This window comes from Mchenga conophoros, linkage group LG3, assembly GCF_057382185.1.
Source record: "Mchenga conophoros isolate Kocher_MC1m ecotype Shallow Benthic linkage group LG3, M_conophoros_male_GT1.1, whole genome shotgun sequence".
NCBI lineage: Eukaryota > Metazoa > Chordata > Actinopteri > Cichliformes > Cichlidae > Mchenga > Mchenga conophoros.
In genome coordinates, this window is record NC_140528.1 from 22,503,539 (window position 1) to 22,520,560 (window position 17,022).

Sequence of the window (17,022 nt, forward strand, 5' to 3'; positions counted from 1 at the left end):
CTTTAGATTGTCAACATTTCTGCACAGAAAATACTGCTCATAGACCCCATGGGAATGAAGGTGTTTATGACAGGAAAATTCTGCGCAACTGGAGGTATGTATGATACTGAGGTGTTATTCTTAGATTAAAAAAAAAAAAAATCTTGTTTCATTACAAACACTTTTGTTCAACTAGGAATTTTCTGAGGATGAGAGGGCATGAAGACACCATGGAGTGGCAGTTACAGACTATGCAACACAACAAGCGACAGGATTCCAGCAGTTGTGGAGTTTTACTGTTAAAGGTAACCCGTATTCAAATGATTCAGTTTCTTGTTAGCTAGAATTAAGACTTTAAGTGAATTTAAGTGAAGTGAAAGTTATTTCGGTCAACAACAACAAAGATGATCATTTTACATAGAAGTACTTAATCGTACAGTAACTGAAAAAGGAATAGGCTGAAGCCTTGTGGCTTATAATTATCCTATCCTTTACCTAATTAAGACTTTACATTCTAATTATGATCAATCTCACAGTTTGTAGAACACTACCTTGATTTTGGAGAGGTCAGTGAGGTGTCAACCACTACAGAGGCAGTTGTGCTGGAGCGAATGCAGATAGCTTGCACCCTACTTGAAAATCGAGGTAAGTCCAGTAAAGTCCTTATCACGTTAGTGCGTACTTCCAATTTAAATAGTGCTTTTCAAACAGCACAGTACAAATAGTGCTCTTCAAACACTTTCAGATAAGACCCTTCTCAAAGTCTAATTTAGACTAATTTTCCAGGAAGTATATTTGGAAAAAATGTACTATTATTTTTTAATTATTCAATAAATAATGTTTGATTAAAACCTAACTATGATTGTGTTTCAGGGAACGCTGAGGACTACTGCATTGTTTGCTCCATGTTAGATGCTAACGCTGACCGCAGCATGATTGAAATGGTAAAACAAAACAAAACAAAAGAAACACATAAGTCTTAGTATCATTACTTGCCAATCATAATTAAAATGTTGAGTAATAGTATTCACCAAACAGAATATGAGCCATTTATTTTTCCTTTCCAGGTGCAGTATGAATCTTGCCAAAGATGGGCACATTTTGCATGTGAAAAATATAAAGAGAGCAACCAAGAATATAAATGCCAAAAATGTAGCCAGAGTCAGACAGAGACTGTGCAGAGACTGTAGAAGGACAGAGCAGCAGCAGAGCAGTCCAGATACACTGATGATCCTCTGTCAGATCCAGAGGGACACACAGGGATGATGCTGGACTCTACATTGTGTCTGACAGTGGAGCTGTTCTCAGAGCAGTTCACTCTGCAGCACTGACAGTCATCTGCACTTCTTCTCATTCCTCTGTCAGTCACTGCTGGATGAAGCTCTCCTCTCCACCTCCCAGTAACATGGCCCAGTCAGAGCGTCTCTACACACAAGCTGCTGCTGCTTCAACCTCTCTGGATCATCAGGACACAGCTCCTCCTCTCTCAGCACACACACCGTCCTGTTTACCATCATCACCTCCACCTGCAGAGAGAAGAAGGAAGAGCAGAGGAGATAAACGAGTGTTTCCAGAGACTCTTCATCAGCTGTCAGTCAGTGATGCAGCACATCCAGTATAAAGAGCAGCAGGGACTTCAGTGCTGGGACTGTACTAGGACTCATTGTTGCTTCACTTTTTCTAATCTTTGGATTTTTATTGAAGTTGATGAAAATGTTTTTCCCTCCTAGTTTGAGTTTGGACTTTCATTCATTAGAAGAACCTTGGTGTGTCCACTCTGAGCTCTGTAGGAACCCCAACAACAAGCCCAACAATCCAGATGGACGGTTCCAGCTGTTAACTGGAGGAATTCCATCCAAACATCTGCTCTCACTAAATTCTTCCTCACCTACAGACTGTGTTCTTCACTGCTTTAAACTTGGAAATGAATGCAGTCATTGGTCTGCGTGCTGCTTTGTTCAGAGAGCTGATTGGCTGTTGACACTGTTTGATCAGAGCGTGTCAGCCGTTACTATGGTGACCATAAAGGTCAGAAACAGGAAGTGTTTGTGTCCAATCCTGAAGCCTGTCACCATTCTCCTCTCACAGCTTCACTGAGAAGCTGCAGCTTTACAGGAAACACTGGATCTTTGTTTCATACTGACTGTGTTTAGTACAATACTGCTGACAGCACCACCCACTCACTCCATCACTCTACTTACAGCAGAGTCTCCAGTCTGTAGTCTGGACTCTGCTGAAGATCAGACAGCTGCTTCACATCTGGATGCTTCAGGTTGTTTCTCCACAGGTGCAGCTGTCTCAGATGGGAGGGGTTGGACTTCAGTGCTGCTGCCAGATAATCACAGCTGATCTTTGACAAACCACAGAAACTCAATCTGTATAAAGAATGAAAGATGTAAGTTTATTAGACAAAGTGTGAGCTTGAAATCATTCAGTGTTTCATCATCTGTTCAGAGCTGAAGAAGGTTCAGAATGTAGAAGTTTAGAAAATGGAAACTCCAAACAGCTGACAGAGTTCATACGCCTTTGTCAGGGTCAAATTCAAGCAAGACCATGTGAAAATTAAAACACATCATCCTAGGTGAACTTAAACACCTTTGTTCCCCTTTTGTTAAGCTTTCTAATGCAGCTTTGATCTTCACAGTCTGCTTCATGAAACTCATTCTAACCCTGAATGTCAGAGTGTTCCTCCTTCTCTTTCCCATCATTCATGCTGGCAGTGGAGGAGATTTGGATGTTGGACTGTGTTTTGGATGATGTGTGTATGTTTGTGTTGGACTGCTGTCTGTAAAGCAAACGCACATTTTGCTTTGGATTTCAGTGTCAGACAGACTTTAAGGTGGAATGAAAAGTTGGAGAGTTTCACAGTGAATTATCCAGTGGAGGATTTTTCTTCTTCTTTGAAGGTTTGAAATGTGAACATTGTTCTGCTGCAGTCAATGGACTAAACCAGAGAAGAAGAAAACAGACTTTACCATGAAGATCCTCAGTGTGGATCAGTATAATATCAGCCTGATGTCTGCAGTTTAGTGTCAGCACAACTTTCACATCATATTCATCTCAGCACAACTAAAACATGCTGACTGACCTCAGAGTTTCAAGTCCACATCCTGGACTCTCCAGGAAACCACACAGATGCTTCACTCCTGAATCCTGCAGCTTGTTGTTGGAGCTCAGCTCCAGCTGTCTCAGATGGGAGGGGTTGGACTTCAGTGCTGCTGCCAGATAATCACAGCTGATCTCTGACAAACCACAGCCCCCCAATCTGTATAAAGAATGAAAGATGTAAGTTTATTAGACAAAGTGTGAGCTTGAAATCATTCAGTGTTTCATCATCTGTTCAGAGCTGAAGAAGGTTCAGAATGTAGAAGTTTAGAAAATGGAAACTCCAAACAGCTGACAGAGTTCATACGCCTTTGTCAGGGTCAAATTCAAGCAAGACCATGTGAAAATTAAAACACATCATCCTAGGTGAACTTAAACACCTTTGTTCCCCTTTTGTTAAGACATAGAAAAGTACACCACACAAAAATACTGCAAAAGGAAACGGTCGCCTTATATACATAGTGTATAAACTCAAAATGCACATTTCACTTCAAATTAAGATTAAGGCTTTGAACAGATCACATAGTTCAGTTCAACATATAAGACTTTAAGAATGCACAAGCATCTACTTAAAATCTATTTAATTTATCATCCATGATATTATTTTGTACAATTCCAATGTATTTTGTTCATCTCCCTTAAATAAACAGGCAGTCTTAAAGTATGAAATATTCATATACAAACACATATAAATGTGTGTACTGTCTCAGTGGCTGATAGTACCCCACAGGCCTCAGTGTGAGCTTGAAGACATTTATAATGTTTAAGTAGTTTAATGTGCAGGTGCTGACGATAAACACATTTTGAATGAAAGCCGGGGAACTTTGGTAGCACAGAAACAAGTGGCTATTCTTTGTGACTATATGGATCACTCACAATACCATTATTTCACACAAAGGCACCAAATTAATACTCAAAAAAGCTGCAGCAATACACACAAATATAAACAGTACTTGGTGACAACTTTGCTTTTAGCCTTTAACCCTTCTTGACTACTTTTGATGTGGCCTCTATATTTTACCTTTAAAAACAGTTTATCTTGCCAATCTGTTATTTTCTCATTTTGACCAACTGTATCAGCACAATTTATCTAAATTCAGACAAAATTTAAAATACAAGTAGAAAGTGATATTTTGACTGTAAAAACCACACACATGTTTAACGAATCATCTTCATAACTTGAAATGCAAATAGAGATTGTACACTTTTAAAAATACGCACACGTTTTGCAAACAACAAAGTTATATGGTACTATTTACCAAAAAATGCAGCCAAGGCTCAGACGTTTTTCATATAATCATTTCAAACTATTTACAGAACAATCAGGTGTCAAACAATAGTTTGTGTCACTCTAACACATATGAGAACAGCACAGGGATAAACCTGCAGGTCTGACAGCAGGTGTGTCACTCAGCGTTTACACTGCAATCTGCCTTTGTTGGCTTTAAGGCAGCAACTGTGACGATCACTAGTAGAACTGACACACAAAACAAAACAACAGCTACACACTAAATACACAAGACAACAAACTAACTTGAGACCAAACACGGTAAACGTCACAAATCTCTCACGTATCAAAACTCTCTCTCTCTTTCGCTCACTCGCTCTCTCTTGCCGGTCACTCCTAAAACTTCCCCCTTTTGCTAAACAACCAAATGTCATGTTTCCATATCATTTTTGATTGGTCGACATGGTACATTTTCCCACCTATAGGGCTTTGGAGCGTGATGTCACGGGAGATGGGCCATGCCCCCTTCCGCCATGACAGTAGGCCAGCCAAAGGATACCATTTCAGCTATGGATCGTACGTGTTGTGTTGTCGGTTGCAACGTTAGATCACACGATCGTGAAGGCAAGAAGCTGGATAACGGGCTCTCTTTTCATCGTTTTCCATCCTGGAGGCAACGTGAGGGATCCCATGTATCCGATATTACTAAACAAAGACGTCAGGCTTGGATTGCAGCGGTGAGACGAGCGGATATCGAGTTCTCTGCAATCCCCAGCTTTTTGTTGGTTTGCTCACAGCATTTTCTTTCCGGTGAGTTCTAAATTAATTCATATCACTCTTGAAAGGCTTTTAGTGTTATTTTCAACGTGCTGAGGTCATAGATAATGAGATAAAACATGCTAATGTGTGATGCTGCAGAACCACATCATGTCGACTGAGTAGCTTATGATTTGGCATTATTGCAGGCAAACCAGCATATGAAATGGATGTAACAAATCCAGACTGGGCACCAACACTGCACATGGGGCATGACGACATACCTGTATCAGACTCGGACCGGCACTCAAGGCGTACGCAACGGAAGCGAAAAAGAGCACCCATCGGAGGTAAACAACCCCCCCCCCCCTCTAAAAACATACTAAATTGCTATCACTGTACACTAATCCGCACATAACTTCCAGATGAATCACACACCTGTCATTGGAATATTGGTGTACATTTACCTTATGTCTAATTTTATCTTACAGGCTTTCGTTATGCAGCTGCAGAGTCTGAAGGTGTGCCCCGTGCAGAAGTGATTGATGAAGATCTGACAGAAGACCAACAGCAAAATCACAATGTCATGGAGGCAGTGGACAGCAGTTGTGTTGGACAAGTGGAGGTTGAGGTAGCAGCTGCAAATGTGGATATACTGAAGAAATGTAAACCTTTTAAAATGATGACAGATTACAAACTCTCAGCTGTGTCTGTAATCAAACCTCTGTAACTTTGCTTCACTTCAGCAGCATCAGCTCATGTTCACATGTTGATTCATGGTTTGCTTCAGTTTTTGATGGACTGCAGAATATTTTGAAGGTTATCTGCTATAAAAAGCCAGAACAGGAAAATCTGCTTCATGTGTTTCTGTTTGATCCTCAGTGACTTTGACACAAAGGCCTCTGCTGTGATGATCACACCTCTGATCAAGTCTCACAGTGTCAGCTTTGTTTTTATACATATGGATATGTGCTGATAAATGATCAGAGTTATAATATTTCCCACTGCCTGCTGTGTGCCGTGACCTTTGACCTGCTAAAGACAGTCAGCTGTGGATTATTCATTGTTGTGTCTGATACTTAGAACTGTGAGGAAGAACACTACACAGTTAATCAGGGTCCCCTCTCTCTGAATCAGGGAAGGTGGGCAGGCCGCGTGTGGGCCGCGGGCCATACGTTGAGTCTCACTGTTTGAAATGTGAACATTGTTCTGCTGCAGTCAATGGACTAAACCAGAGAAGAAGAAAACAGACTTTACCATGAAGATCCTCAGTGTGGATCAGTATAATATCAGCCTGATGTCTGCAGTTTAGTGTCAGCACAACTTTCACATCATATTCATCTCAGCACAACTAAAACATGCTGACTGACCCCAGAGTTTCAAGTCCACATCCTGGACTCTCCAGGAAACCACACAGATGCTTCACTCCTGAATCCTGCAGGTTGTCGTTGTATCTCAGGTCCAGCTCTCTCAGATGGGAGGGGTTGGACTTCAGTGCTGCTGCCAGATAATCACAGCTGATCTCTGACAAACCACAGCCCCACAATCTGTATAAAGAATGAAAGATGTAAGTTTATTAGACAAAGTGTGAGCTTGAAATCATTCAGTGTTTCATCATCTGTTCAGAGCTGAAGAAGGTTCAGAATGTAGAAGTTTAGAAAATGGAAACTCCAAACAGCTGAAGCCAACAGGAAGCAGCTTCAAACAAACACAACAAGAGAAAAAACTCTGAATGTTTCACATTAAAGTCGTACATTTATCATAAAAACAGGACAAAGACTTGAAAAAGTCGTGTTTTTCCTTCCAGGAACCACAAGGCTTCACTTTTAAAGGTGAAGTGTGAAAGAAATGGACATATTTGAAGTCCAACACCTTTTTCCAGTCACATTATTAAAGCAGACAAACTACAAGCTCATTTTCATTCCAACAAGTCATCTTCTGACCTGGACTAACAACACTGGTCTCTATGTGCAGCTGGCTGTGAGACCAGTGCTCAGGGAGCGTCTACAAAGTGCAACACTGAAAGAACATCGCACACTAGCTGTGTCCCAAAACGTCGGCTGCATCCTTCGGAGGACCCGGTATTCGCGGTCTACGTGGGCCGGGTCCTTCAAAGACCGAAAAGGCTGGAAGTGCGAGGCTGTGAAATGGGACGGTCTAGCCTTCAGATTTGCGTCACCGCTGTGTCGGTGGAGTTTAATAAACTCGGCCGTCTGCTCCTTGCTATCTAAAATATAACAGGACACTGGCGTAAATTCTCGACCGTCTCACACTTCTGTTTAATCAGTTTCCTGTTTAACGTTTATTCAGCTGTGTGAAAATCCCGGAGGAACTTTGATCTCAGCCAAACCGATTTACTCCGGAACAAATAAAACACAGAAAAAAGGCAAACAATTACATTTTTAAGTTATCCGAGTGACTTATATATCATGTTTCACCTGAGTAGCGAAAGAGCGGGGTCTGAAAACGATGAAGCCGGGCGTCCGCTGCTCTCGCCGGCTGGACTGACCATTGAACCCCCCGGCTTGCTAGCGAGCGGGTGGGGAACAGACGTCTCCGAAAACGTCGGCACACTTTTGCAAATATGCGATGTCTTGATAAACCAAGCAGATATTTGAAGTTTACACAGCTACTTTCTCGCCTGAAAATATGTTAAAAGTTTATTTTGTGACCCAGAAAGATTAATAAGAGTAATTTGAAAACTTAGTAGCTGCCGCCATTGTTGGCAGCTGAAATTTGGCTGGGCCGCGCTATGAATTCTGGGATATGGTGGGCCACGAAGGACACACCCGACGAATCCTTCAAATTCGGGGAAATGAAGGACGCATTTGTCGGGCACATTTGAAGGAGTCGACAAATACGGACAGCCTTCATCGCCTGGCTGTGACGTAATCGGCCTTCAAATGCAGCCTCTGGAGGATGCAGCCGACGTTTTGGGACACAGCTACTAATTTGCTTCCATCATCCAACCTGAAGAGGAAACAGAGACGGCTCCCCTTCAAAGTAAAAGCTGCTCCTTTTGGACACAGTATCAAAGAAAGTCTACAGTATAACATAGAAAAGACAGAACAAAGTTTTGGTTGTTTTTAAATTGTGCAGAAATGAAACTACACTAAGCTCAATTATGTGACAGACATTTCATCCCATGTCAGTTTGGCCTCATCCTGGGCCGGATTATCCAGCACACACTCTGACCACAGGTCCATGTTGAGCAGGATGAGCTGCTGGCTAATCTGGAGGCTGTAGCAGCAGCTCACAGTCACAGTGGGTTTCCACTCATGAAAAAGCTCTGGCTGCTTCATTTCTCATCTCACATCAGAGACTTTAATGCTTCACTGAAGCTGTACTGTGATGCTTCCATATCCCAGTGAGGCCTCCATAATGATTTCAGCTGTTCTGTACACACACTGTGTGCCCTGTATGGCTCAAAGTCTCTGCAGCCTGTTTTTATCTGCTATCATCAGATCTTCATCATCCTCATTCACATCCCTCACACACTCTACAGCCTCATCAGCACTGACTTCATCTTCACTGACTGATGGAGCACAACATGAACCTGTGGAGGCTGAAACACTGTCCTGTCAAACATCTCCCCATCACCACTCCACTTCTGTCAGCCTTTAAATGAACCCTGCTCAAGTCTGTCACTTCTGTTTGGAGCCAAAAGAGGTTAAAGATTACGCCACTACATTCTTGTCTAGAAAATATTAAAGTGTATTTGGTGACACACAAAAAAGGGTAAAAGTATAGTTTGGGTCCACACATGTCCAAACCCTGGTGTGTAGGCCTACTTAGTATTGAGAAAAGCCCACTAAAAGAACGCCCACCAGACCAAAGCAATGGTTTTGACTTGATCAGCATTAACCCCGCCCCCTGACTTTGATGGGTGAAGCTGACAAATAAAATGTATTTATGAACAGCGATGCAGGGCCAGGAGTAGCAACGTGAATTAAATAAATACATCATTAAATAATTCATTAAATGTGTCAGTAAAATAATTAAAATAGAAAACAAACCAACAAAATATGTAATTAACTAATTTGAATTGTACATAAATACTTAATGAATTATTTTAAATGAAATTAACCGATAATTCATTGTGATTTTGTTTTGTGTTTTGATGAGCTAATAATCAGCTCTCTTTTTCTCATTGTTGTTCTAAGCCGCTTATCCAAAGGTAAGGCACTACCTGTTGAATTATTTCCAAAGTGTGCCAAATTGGACATTACAAATTAAAGTCTACTCACTGAAATTACTGGGGAATGTCTGCTTTGATTTTGATGAGAATCTCATGACAGTACTGAGGATTTAATGCAGTTGGACTGCTAAAAATGATTGAATGCGGTTGGACCGCTAAAGGATTTAATACGGTTGGACCGTGGAAAGCAGTTGGACTGCTGAGTGATTTTAGTATATTAGGGAATTTGGTTATTGTTTGGGGTGGAGCCCGTATTGGTTATAAGGTTGGACCTGCTTCAGTCTTACACTTTTTTGGCTGTTTTACTGTTGTTCCAAAGTATTATAAATTATTCAAGAACGTTTGTAAATGTCACTGTTTCCATTGGACCTGAGTGACGTACAAAGACAGAGAGGGAGAGAAAGGAGAGAGAGGATGGAGACAGCAAAGAGAGAGCAAACACAAACAGGTGAGAGTGGACAGGTGACCAAGGTCAGCAACCAATCAGAGAGCTTCTGTTTGACCCACAGTCACTGATGATGACTGCACATAACCAAGCAGTGTGTTACTCTGATATCAAATATGGATCCTGCTCTTATAATAATGATCATCAGATGATATTATTGTGTTATTTTGTAGCTGAATACGATGTTTGTGTGATTATCAGTGAAAGAAGCAGTGAGGAGGATGGAGAGAGAGAGAGGACAGAGGGTGAAGTTAGAAACACTAAAAGGATTTTTCATGGATTTCATGGATGATTTGAGTGATTTCCAGCAGGACACTTAAACATGTCAGTGGACGTCCTAAAGAACATATTCACTGATATGAAACGTGTCATTGAACAGGATTAATATCAGTGGAAACATGGTGGAAACAGCTGTGACTGCATGGATGTGACACACTTCAAATCTGTTCTCCACTCTTGGATTTGGGATCCATGGAGCTGCTGCTGAGTCTGTACAATAAAGGAATGGTGTGGAAGGTTGCAGCGTACGGACACAAACACTTTCTGCTTACAATCTGATTTTATTTTCAACATTAAACTACTAACCTACACTGATCAATGATGTTAATGATCACATCTGGACTCACCGAGCCTTTCTGCAGTTCCTCACAGCTGGAATCAGTCTCTGTCGTCCCTGCTCTGATGTGTTGTACTTCTGCAGGTCCAACTCATCCAGAACCTCCTCTGACATCTGCAGCATGAAGGCCAGAGCTGAGCACTGGATCTCAGAGAGTTCCTTCTTTGATCTGTTCTCTGACTTCAGGAACTTTTGGATCTCCTGAAATAATGAGAGGTGGTTCATCTCCATCAGACAGTGGAAGATGTTGATGCTTCTGTCAGGAGAGATTTCATCACTGTTCATCTCCTTCAGGTTGTTGATGACTCTCTGGATGGTTCCTGGACTGATCTCTGTCTGACCCAGCAGACCTACTAAGAGTCTCTGGTTGGACTCCAGACAGAGGCCATGAAGGAAGCGAACAAACAGGTCCAGGTGGCCATTTTTACTCTGGAGGGATTTCTCCATGGCTCTCCTCAGAAATACATCAAGTGATTGGAGATCATCGTCATCAAAAAGACTGGAAATCATCTTGATTAAAGATTTTGGTTTAAGGAAGTTCTTCAGCACCTTTGTCTTCCTGTTGGTGTGACAGTGGAACATGTAGACTGCAGCCAGAAACTCCTGAATGCTCAGATGAACAAAGCAGTAGACTGGTTTCTGGAAGATCACACACTCTCTTTTGAAGATCTCTGTACAAACTCCTGAGTACACCGAGGCCTCTGTCACATCCAGACCACACTGCTCCAGGTCTTCTTGGTAGAACATGATGTTTCCTTTCTCCAGATGTTCAAACGCCAGCCTCCCCAGCTTCAGAAGAACTTCCCTGTCAGCCTCCGTCAGCTCCTGTGGACTCGTCTCATGTCCCTCATGGTACTTGTTCTTCTTCCTCTTTGTCTGAACCAGCAGGAAGTGTGAGTACATGTCAGTCAGGGTCTTGGGCAGCTCTCCTCTCTGCTCTGTAGTCAACATGTGCTCCAGAACTGTAGCAGTGATCCAGCAGAAGACTGGGATACTACACATGATGTGGAGGCTCCTGGATGTCTTCATGTGGGAGATGATTCTGCTGGACAGCTCTTCATCACTGAATCTCCTCCTGAAGTACTCCTCCTTCTGGGCGTCAGTGAAGCCTCGTACTTCTGTTAGCCTGTCAACACATGTAGGAGGGATCTGATTGGCTGCTGCGGGTCGGGAAGTTATCCAGACGAGAGCCGAGGGAAGCAGATTCCCCTGGATGAGGTTTGTCAGCAGCTGGCTGACTGATGACTTCTGTGTGACATCAGACAGCAGCTTCCTGTTGGTGAAATCCAATGAAAGTCTGCTTTCATCCAGGCCGTCAAAGATGAACAAAAGCTGAGAGACAGCCAGCTTCTCTGCTGTGACCTTCTGTAATGTTGGATGGAAAACATGGAGCAGCTCCAGAAGACTGTACTGCTCATCTCTGATCAGGTTCAGCTCCCTGAATGAAAGCAGAACCACCACACTGACATGTTGGTTCTCCAAGCCCTCTGCCCAGTCCAGAGTGAACTTCTGCACTGAGAAGGTTTTTCCAACACCAGCCACGCCGTTGGTCAGAACCACTCTGATGGGTCTCTGTTGGTCAGGTAAGGCTTTAAAGATGTCCTGGCACCTGATTGGAGCGTCATGGAGGGCATCCATCTTGGAAGCTGTCTCCAGCTGCCTCACCTCATGTTGGGTATGAACCTCTTCACTCTGTCCCTCTGTGATGTAGAGCTCAGTGTAGATCCTGTTGAGGAGGGTTCTACTTCCTGTTTCATCACTTCCTTCAGTCACACGTTCACATCTCCTCCTCAGACTGATCTTATGTTCATCTAAAACCTCCTGCAGACCAACATCTGCTGAAAGAAAGAAAAACAATGAGACTAAAGAGAAAGAAAACTCTTTAATGTCTGAACAACACAAGAAGTCCAGTTTTCAGAAATGAGTCCATCAGCAGACAGATGTTCAGTCTTACTTTGTACACAGCTGCTCTGACTGGCTGTCTGCAGTCCAGCTCTGCTTCTGGATCTTTCTCCACACTGTGCAGAAGCTCTGATGGTGACACAGAAAAGTCACAGTGGAGATACTTCTGTCCACCTTTGATTAGACTCATTATAAAAAGGAAAACAAAGTTTGAACACAGTCATGTTTCCAGTTCACTGACTTACATTTATTCCATGGACACTCACTCTAACCTGAAGCACAGCTACAACCCAACATTGTTGAGGCCTCATCTCCTCCTTTCCTGACTGTAGAGGTTAAATATGCAACAACCGACAAATAAAAGAATTTGGTTCATTTCAAAGAAATTCACACGGTGACCAAGTAAAGTAACCGTAGTAAAGGAGACAACATCCCGTTGATGGTGGGATTATTTGAAAGATTTGCTTTGGTCACGTCACCAAATGCAGTTGAACCACCCGTGGATCCATGTTTGACCATTCTACCACTCTGAGCTCTGCTTTTGAATCATTTTATTATTATCATCATTCATTTATTCATTCTTTGGAGGGGGGCTATTTCCTAATGCCGCCCTAATAAGCTGATGTTCAAGGGGAAATATAACAGAAACTCTTTCAGTGTTATTCATTAATAAATTAACAGATAAACTGTGAAGAAGAAAAAACTGAGATTTAAAGGAGAGAGTGAGAAACTTGATCATCCATCCTCATAATACATGTTTATCAGTATCTGCTGTGACCATACTGCAGTAATAACTACAAGTCTACATTTCTGTGACTGTTGATCAATCACAGCACGAATCTGAGCTCATCTCTGCACACAGAGCAGCTTCAGCTCTGGGATAAACTGCTCGCTTCACGTCCTTCTCAGCTCACAGACACTCATCCTGATATTTTCCTTTAACATTTGATGGTATAATTCATCTGAGTTTACACTTTATCTGCATGAATACAGAAAAACAGACCCAAACACCAGAAACCATCAGTTTCACCATGTAGAATATATTGTTGTTTCCTTGCTTTTAATTCAGAGAAAAACTCTGATCTTGATTTTCTCTGTTCTCTTTGCCACAGCCCATCCCAGCAGCAGCTGAAGCAGCTGACTGTCACAACACTGAATAACACTTTAGGAGGAATTTCAGAGGTCAGTAAAGCTCCAGTTTCAACATCAGTTAATTAATCATAGTTCATCATAAATGTTAACCTGGCTGGCACACATGTTAATGTTAGCCATTTAAATATTAGCAGTTAGCTGAGGCCACAAAAAGAAGAGGCCCTAGAAGAACAATGGATGATAAGATTCGATTTTCAAGACTAGGCAGAGACGTGTTTTCCTTTACTGTCTCTTACAGAGGAGGGAGCAGATACCAGACGAGGTCACGGAGGTACGGGGAGGATTCGCAGCAGACAGCAAGACTGCCACGTCCATGCGAGAGAGCGATGGCTACGATAATCTCTGTTTTTGTCTCCCTATATAATGTTGTACAGCCCATGTGAGGGTTAACACAAACATCAGTCCTTCTACTTCAGTATGTTTGACACTTTGTTTACACCTAAATTAACTTTACTGTTAACGAGTTTTCATGTTTCTGTAATCCACCAGTGTGCTCATGCTTTTTAAGTGAAAACATATTTTTAATGATCAAATATAATTATGTTTGTTATTTGTGGATTTTAAATGTCCTTGACAGAGACAGATGATGATCATTATCCTGCACTGTGGTCTCAGGTTTGGTCGAGCTAGCACAAAGAATGGCTATGTTGAACTTCCTCCTGGGATCTACACTAAGAAGTGAGTCCAACATTAGCAGGGTCTCTTTCCTTTATCTGGATTCACTTTAGCATTCACAGTCACGTGAAGCTTGTTATTAACTCGATAAGTCAACCCAGGGTTTCAGCTGAGCGTTCACATGAAACACATGGTGTTGGCAGCATCTGATCAATCATATTCATGGAGACGTGTATCAGCAACAGAGCAGCTGAGTTTGTAGAAGGACGTCAAACTAAACCACAGGAACAATATGAGGAGATTACACACATAATAAAATACTAGCAGTAACACAGCTGCTGCAGACAAATCAGTCGTGTGATCGTGTGTGAGAGGAGAAGGACTGTAAAGGAGTTTGGTGTTAAAAGCTCTGTATGAATGTGGGAGACTTTGAAGGGCTTTAAAAAGGCCAATATAAAATAAAAGGCAGCAAAATTGCTGAGTGTGAAAGTCACCAGACTTATCAGACCTCTGTGATTAAGACCTGTAAGAACACCTGTTTGTACTTGTTGGCATTATATCAAACACACACGTATATTAAGCCTTGTGGACAGTCATAGCCTGCTGCTAGCATGAATGCTAAATGTACTGCTGTGGATGATCAGCTGAAAAACTTGTGGTCAGTTTGACTGTTTGCTGTATTTCAAGTGTTTTTCTCAGTTCGTCTGTATTCAAAGTGCATTCGGGGCTTTAGCTGACAGCTCTTTGTGCTAACAAACTAAACTCTCTTAGTTTAAGCCAGCAGACTTTACCAAACACAAAGCCTGCTGCTGCCTCCATGGGTTAGCTTGTGTGACTGGTGTTTACACCAATGAAATCTAAATCACACTAATGTGTCCTCCGAGGTGTTTGGTGGGAGCACTGAGTGAAACATAAGAGCTCTGGTAAAATAACAAACAGGGCTGTGAGAGCAACTGAAGTGATAAAAATACTGTTTAAAGATAAAAAACACTTTGATGTTCTCTCGTCACCTAACAAAGTCCAAACCCTGTGAACTATTTTAGCTTTAATAACTGTGGATTCAGGTATCCTGAACCCATCTTTGGACATTTGTAATTAAATATTTTAAAACTCCATCAAAGACTCCTGATGTGGCTGTTTGGAGAAGGAAAAGAGGGACAAAGTGGAGCGTCGAGCTGAGGCTTCATTCACTGCAAACCTACAGTTATGTTTCCTTATTTCTGCTGTTTGCATGTTCACAGCTGAAATAAAGCTGCCTCTTTGACTTCATCCTGTTGTGTTTGGGTCCAATTCTGCCTGCCACACAGCGCTACAGGACAAAGTCTAATATTTTTATCTTTTTAATGAATCTTTGGTCATAATTATCCAGGAAAACACAAACATGTAAAGGAGTCATCACAGTTCTCTGACCTCGTTGGTCCAGGTTCACCACTGAACTCTGGGGGTTGATGTTTGGACCAGTCACTCCTCACAGACGGACAGCTGGATCCTGCAGACTGTGACCTCTGACCTCTGCAGACACAAACATGTTTTATTCAATGATCAATTCTCTGATGAAGTGATTGAAGCAGCTGTGGTCACACAGACTGCAGATAATGCAGCTGTTTCCTGTCAGTAACAGTCCTCTTAGATTAGAGTTCAGCTTTTTACAGGAAAACAAATGTCCCTGAATGCAACAGTGAGACACAGTCTGCCTGTGTGGCTGTGATAGCTGCCGTTAGGAGCGCTCATGTGTTTGCAGTTAGATGAGGAGATGTTACCATCATGGACACGTTAACAAATCCTGCAGCATCACGTGGCACAAACACTTTGTGTTCCTGTCATCTGCAAGCAACAGGAAGTTCGGCGGGATGGAGACGCGACTGTGATGGTTCTCCTTCATCCAGCTGTTACACACATCTGGGCTAACACGACGAGCCTTTGTCTAATACAGCAGCTGCTCTCTGAACACTTTTCTGAAGAGGAGCTGCACAAACCTTTGTTTGCTTTCTAGAGCAGCGTATCAAAGTCAAACTACCCACTGCTAGCAGCTGTTTCTATCATAGTTTAGGATCCAGATGTGTGAGGTCTAAATTTACACCTCTGATTAAAATACATAGTTAAAAACAGCCAATTGAGTCCAAATGTGTCTTAAACCAGATAAACTGACAGTTACAGCTGAGCCTGTGTGTCCTTGGAGACACTGCTCTGCTACAGAGATGCATTTTAGAAACCAGGAAACATCAAAATCATTTAAATCAGAGAGTTCATGTTACTAACAGCTCACCTCTCTGCAGCAGACACAGGCTGGGATTTAAAACCAATGAATCGATGATTGGACCAGTCACTCTTTAAGGACACAGAGCTGGATTGTTTCTGATTGACGCTAAAAGTAAGTGAACATGAAACATGTGTCACATCCAATGTGTCCAATACATTACATAAAAAGTATAAATAAAGTATTAAATAGTTTATTATTTAAATCGTTAAATAGTAAAAAGCTGATTAAAATTTCAAACATTTTAACACTGACATGAACTTACTTTTTGTCAGATGACTTTTTTTGCCCTAAATTATGAAAGAAATGCTTCACCCGTTTGCTCTTAGAGGACACAGAGCTGGGTGGAGGTCCAGGCTGGTTCCTGTGAATAATGATGGAGCAGTGATGTGAGTGCTGAGCTGTGACATGGAGAAGAGTCATGGACAGTTAGAGATGGTCATCTCACCTCTGAGCTTTGGTCTGGCTCTCATGTTCCCCACACAGAGTGCTTTTAGAGGGAGGGACTCCCTCCTCTCTGTCCTCACACTGATCCATGCTGCTCAATTCACATCAGCTCACACACACTTTCTACCTTCACCTGCAGAGGAAACACAAATCATTCATGTGCACATCAACTGAGAGCTGCAGAGGTCGTGTCCGATGTGTTGGACTAACATCCATCTGAGACGCAGCTTTCATCAGTTCACTACAAAAAGTGTCACAGAGCCCATTTCAGCCTCCAAATCCTCCATTACTGTAGTCCTACAAAGCAGCAGGTCAAACATGG

The 17,022-nt window shown here is 42.1% G+C and overlaps 1 protein-coding gene across 1 annotated transcript; it reads right to left on the reverse strand.

The window, feature by feature from the left end:
• Nucleotides 1-1,016: 1,016 nt before the first annotated feature.
• On the reverse strand, nt 1,017-16,790 carry LOC146577707 (protein NLRC3-like). The gene is made up of 10 exons (XM_085268238.1): nt 16,702-16,790; nt 16,519-16,617; nt 16,263-16,361; nt 15,407-15,508; nt 12,282-12,358; nt 10,338-12,165; nt 6,439-6,615; nt 3,068-3,244; nt 2,181-2,354; nt 1,017-1,505 (listed from the first exon to the last, which is right to left on the reverse strand). Exons 1-10 carry the CDS (start codon nt 16,788-16,790, stop codon nt 1,496-1,498), a joined length of 2,832 nt encoding a protein of 943 aa, XP_085124364.1. The 3' UTR covers nt 1,017-1,495.
• Between the last annotated feature and the right edge of the window lie 232 nt (nt 16,791-17,022).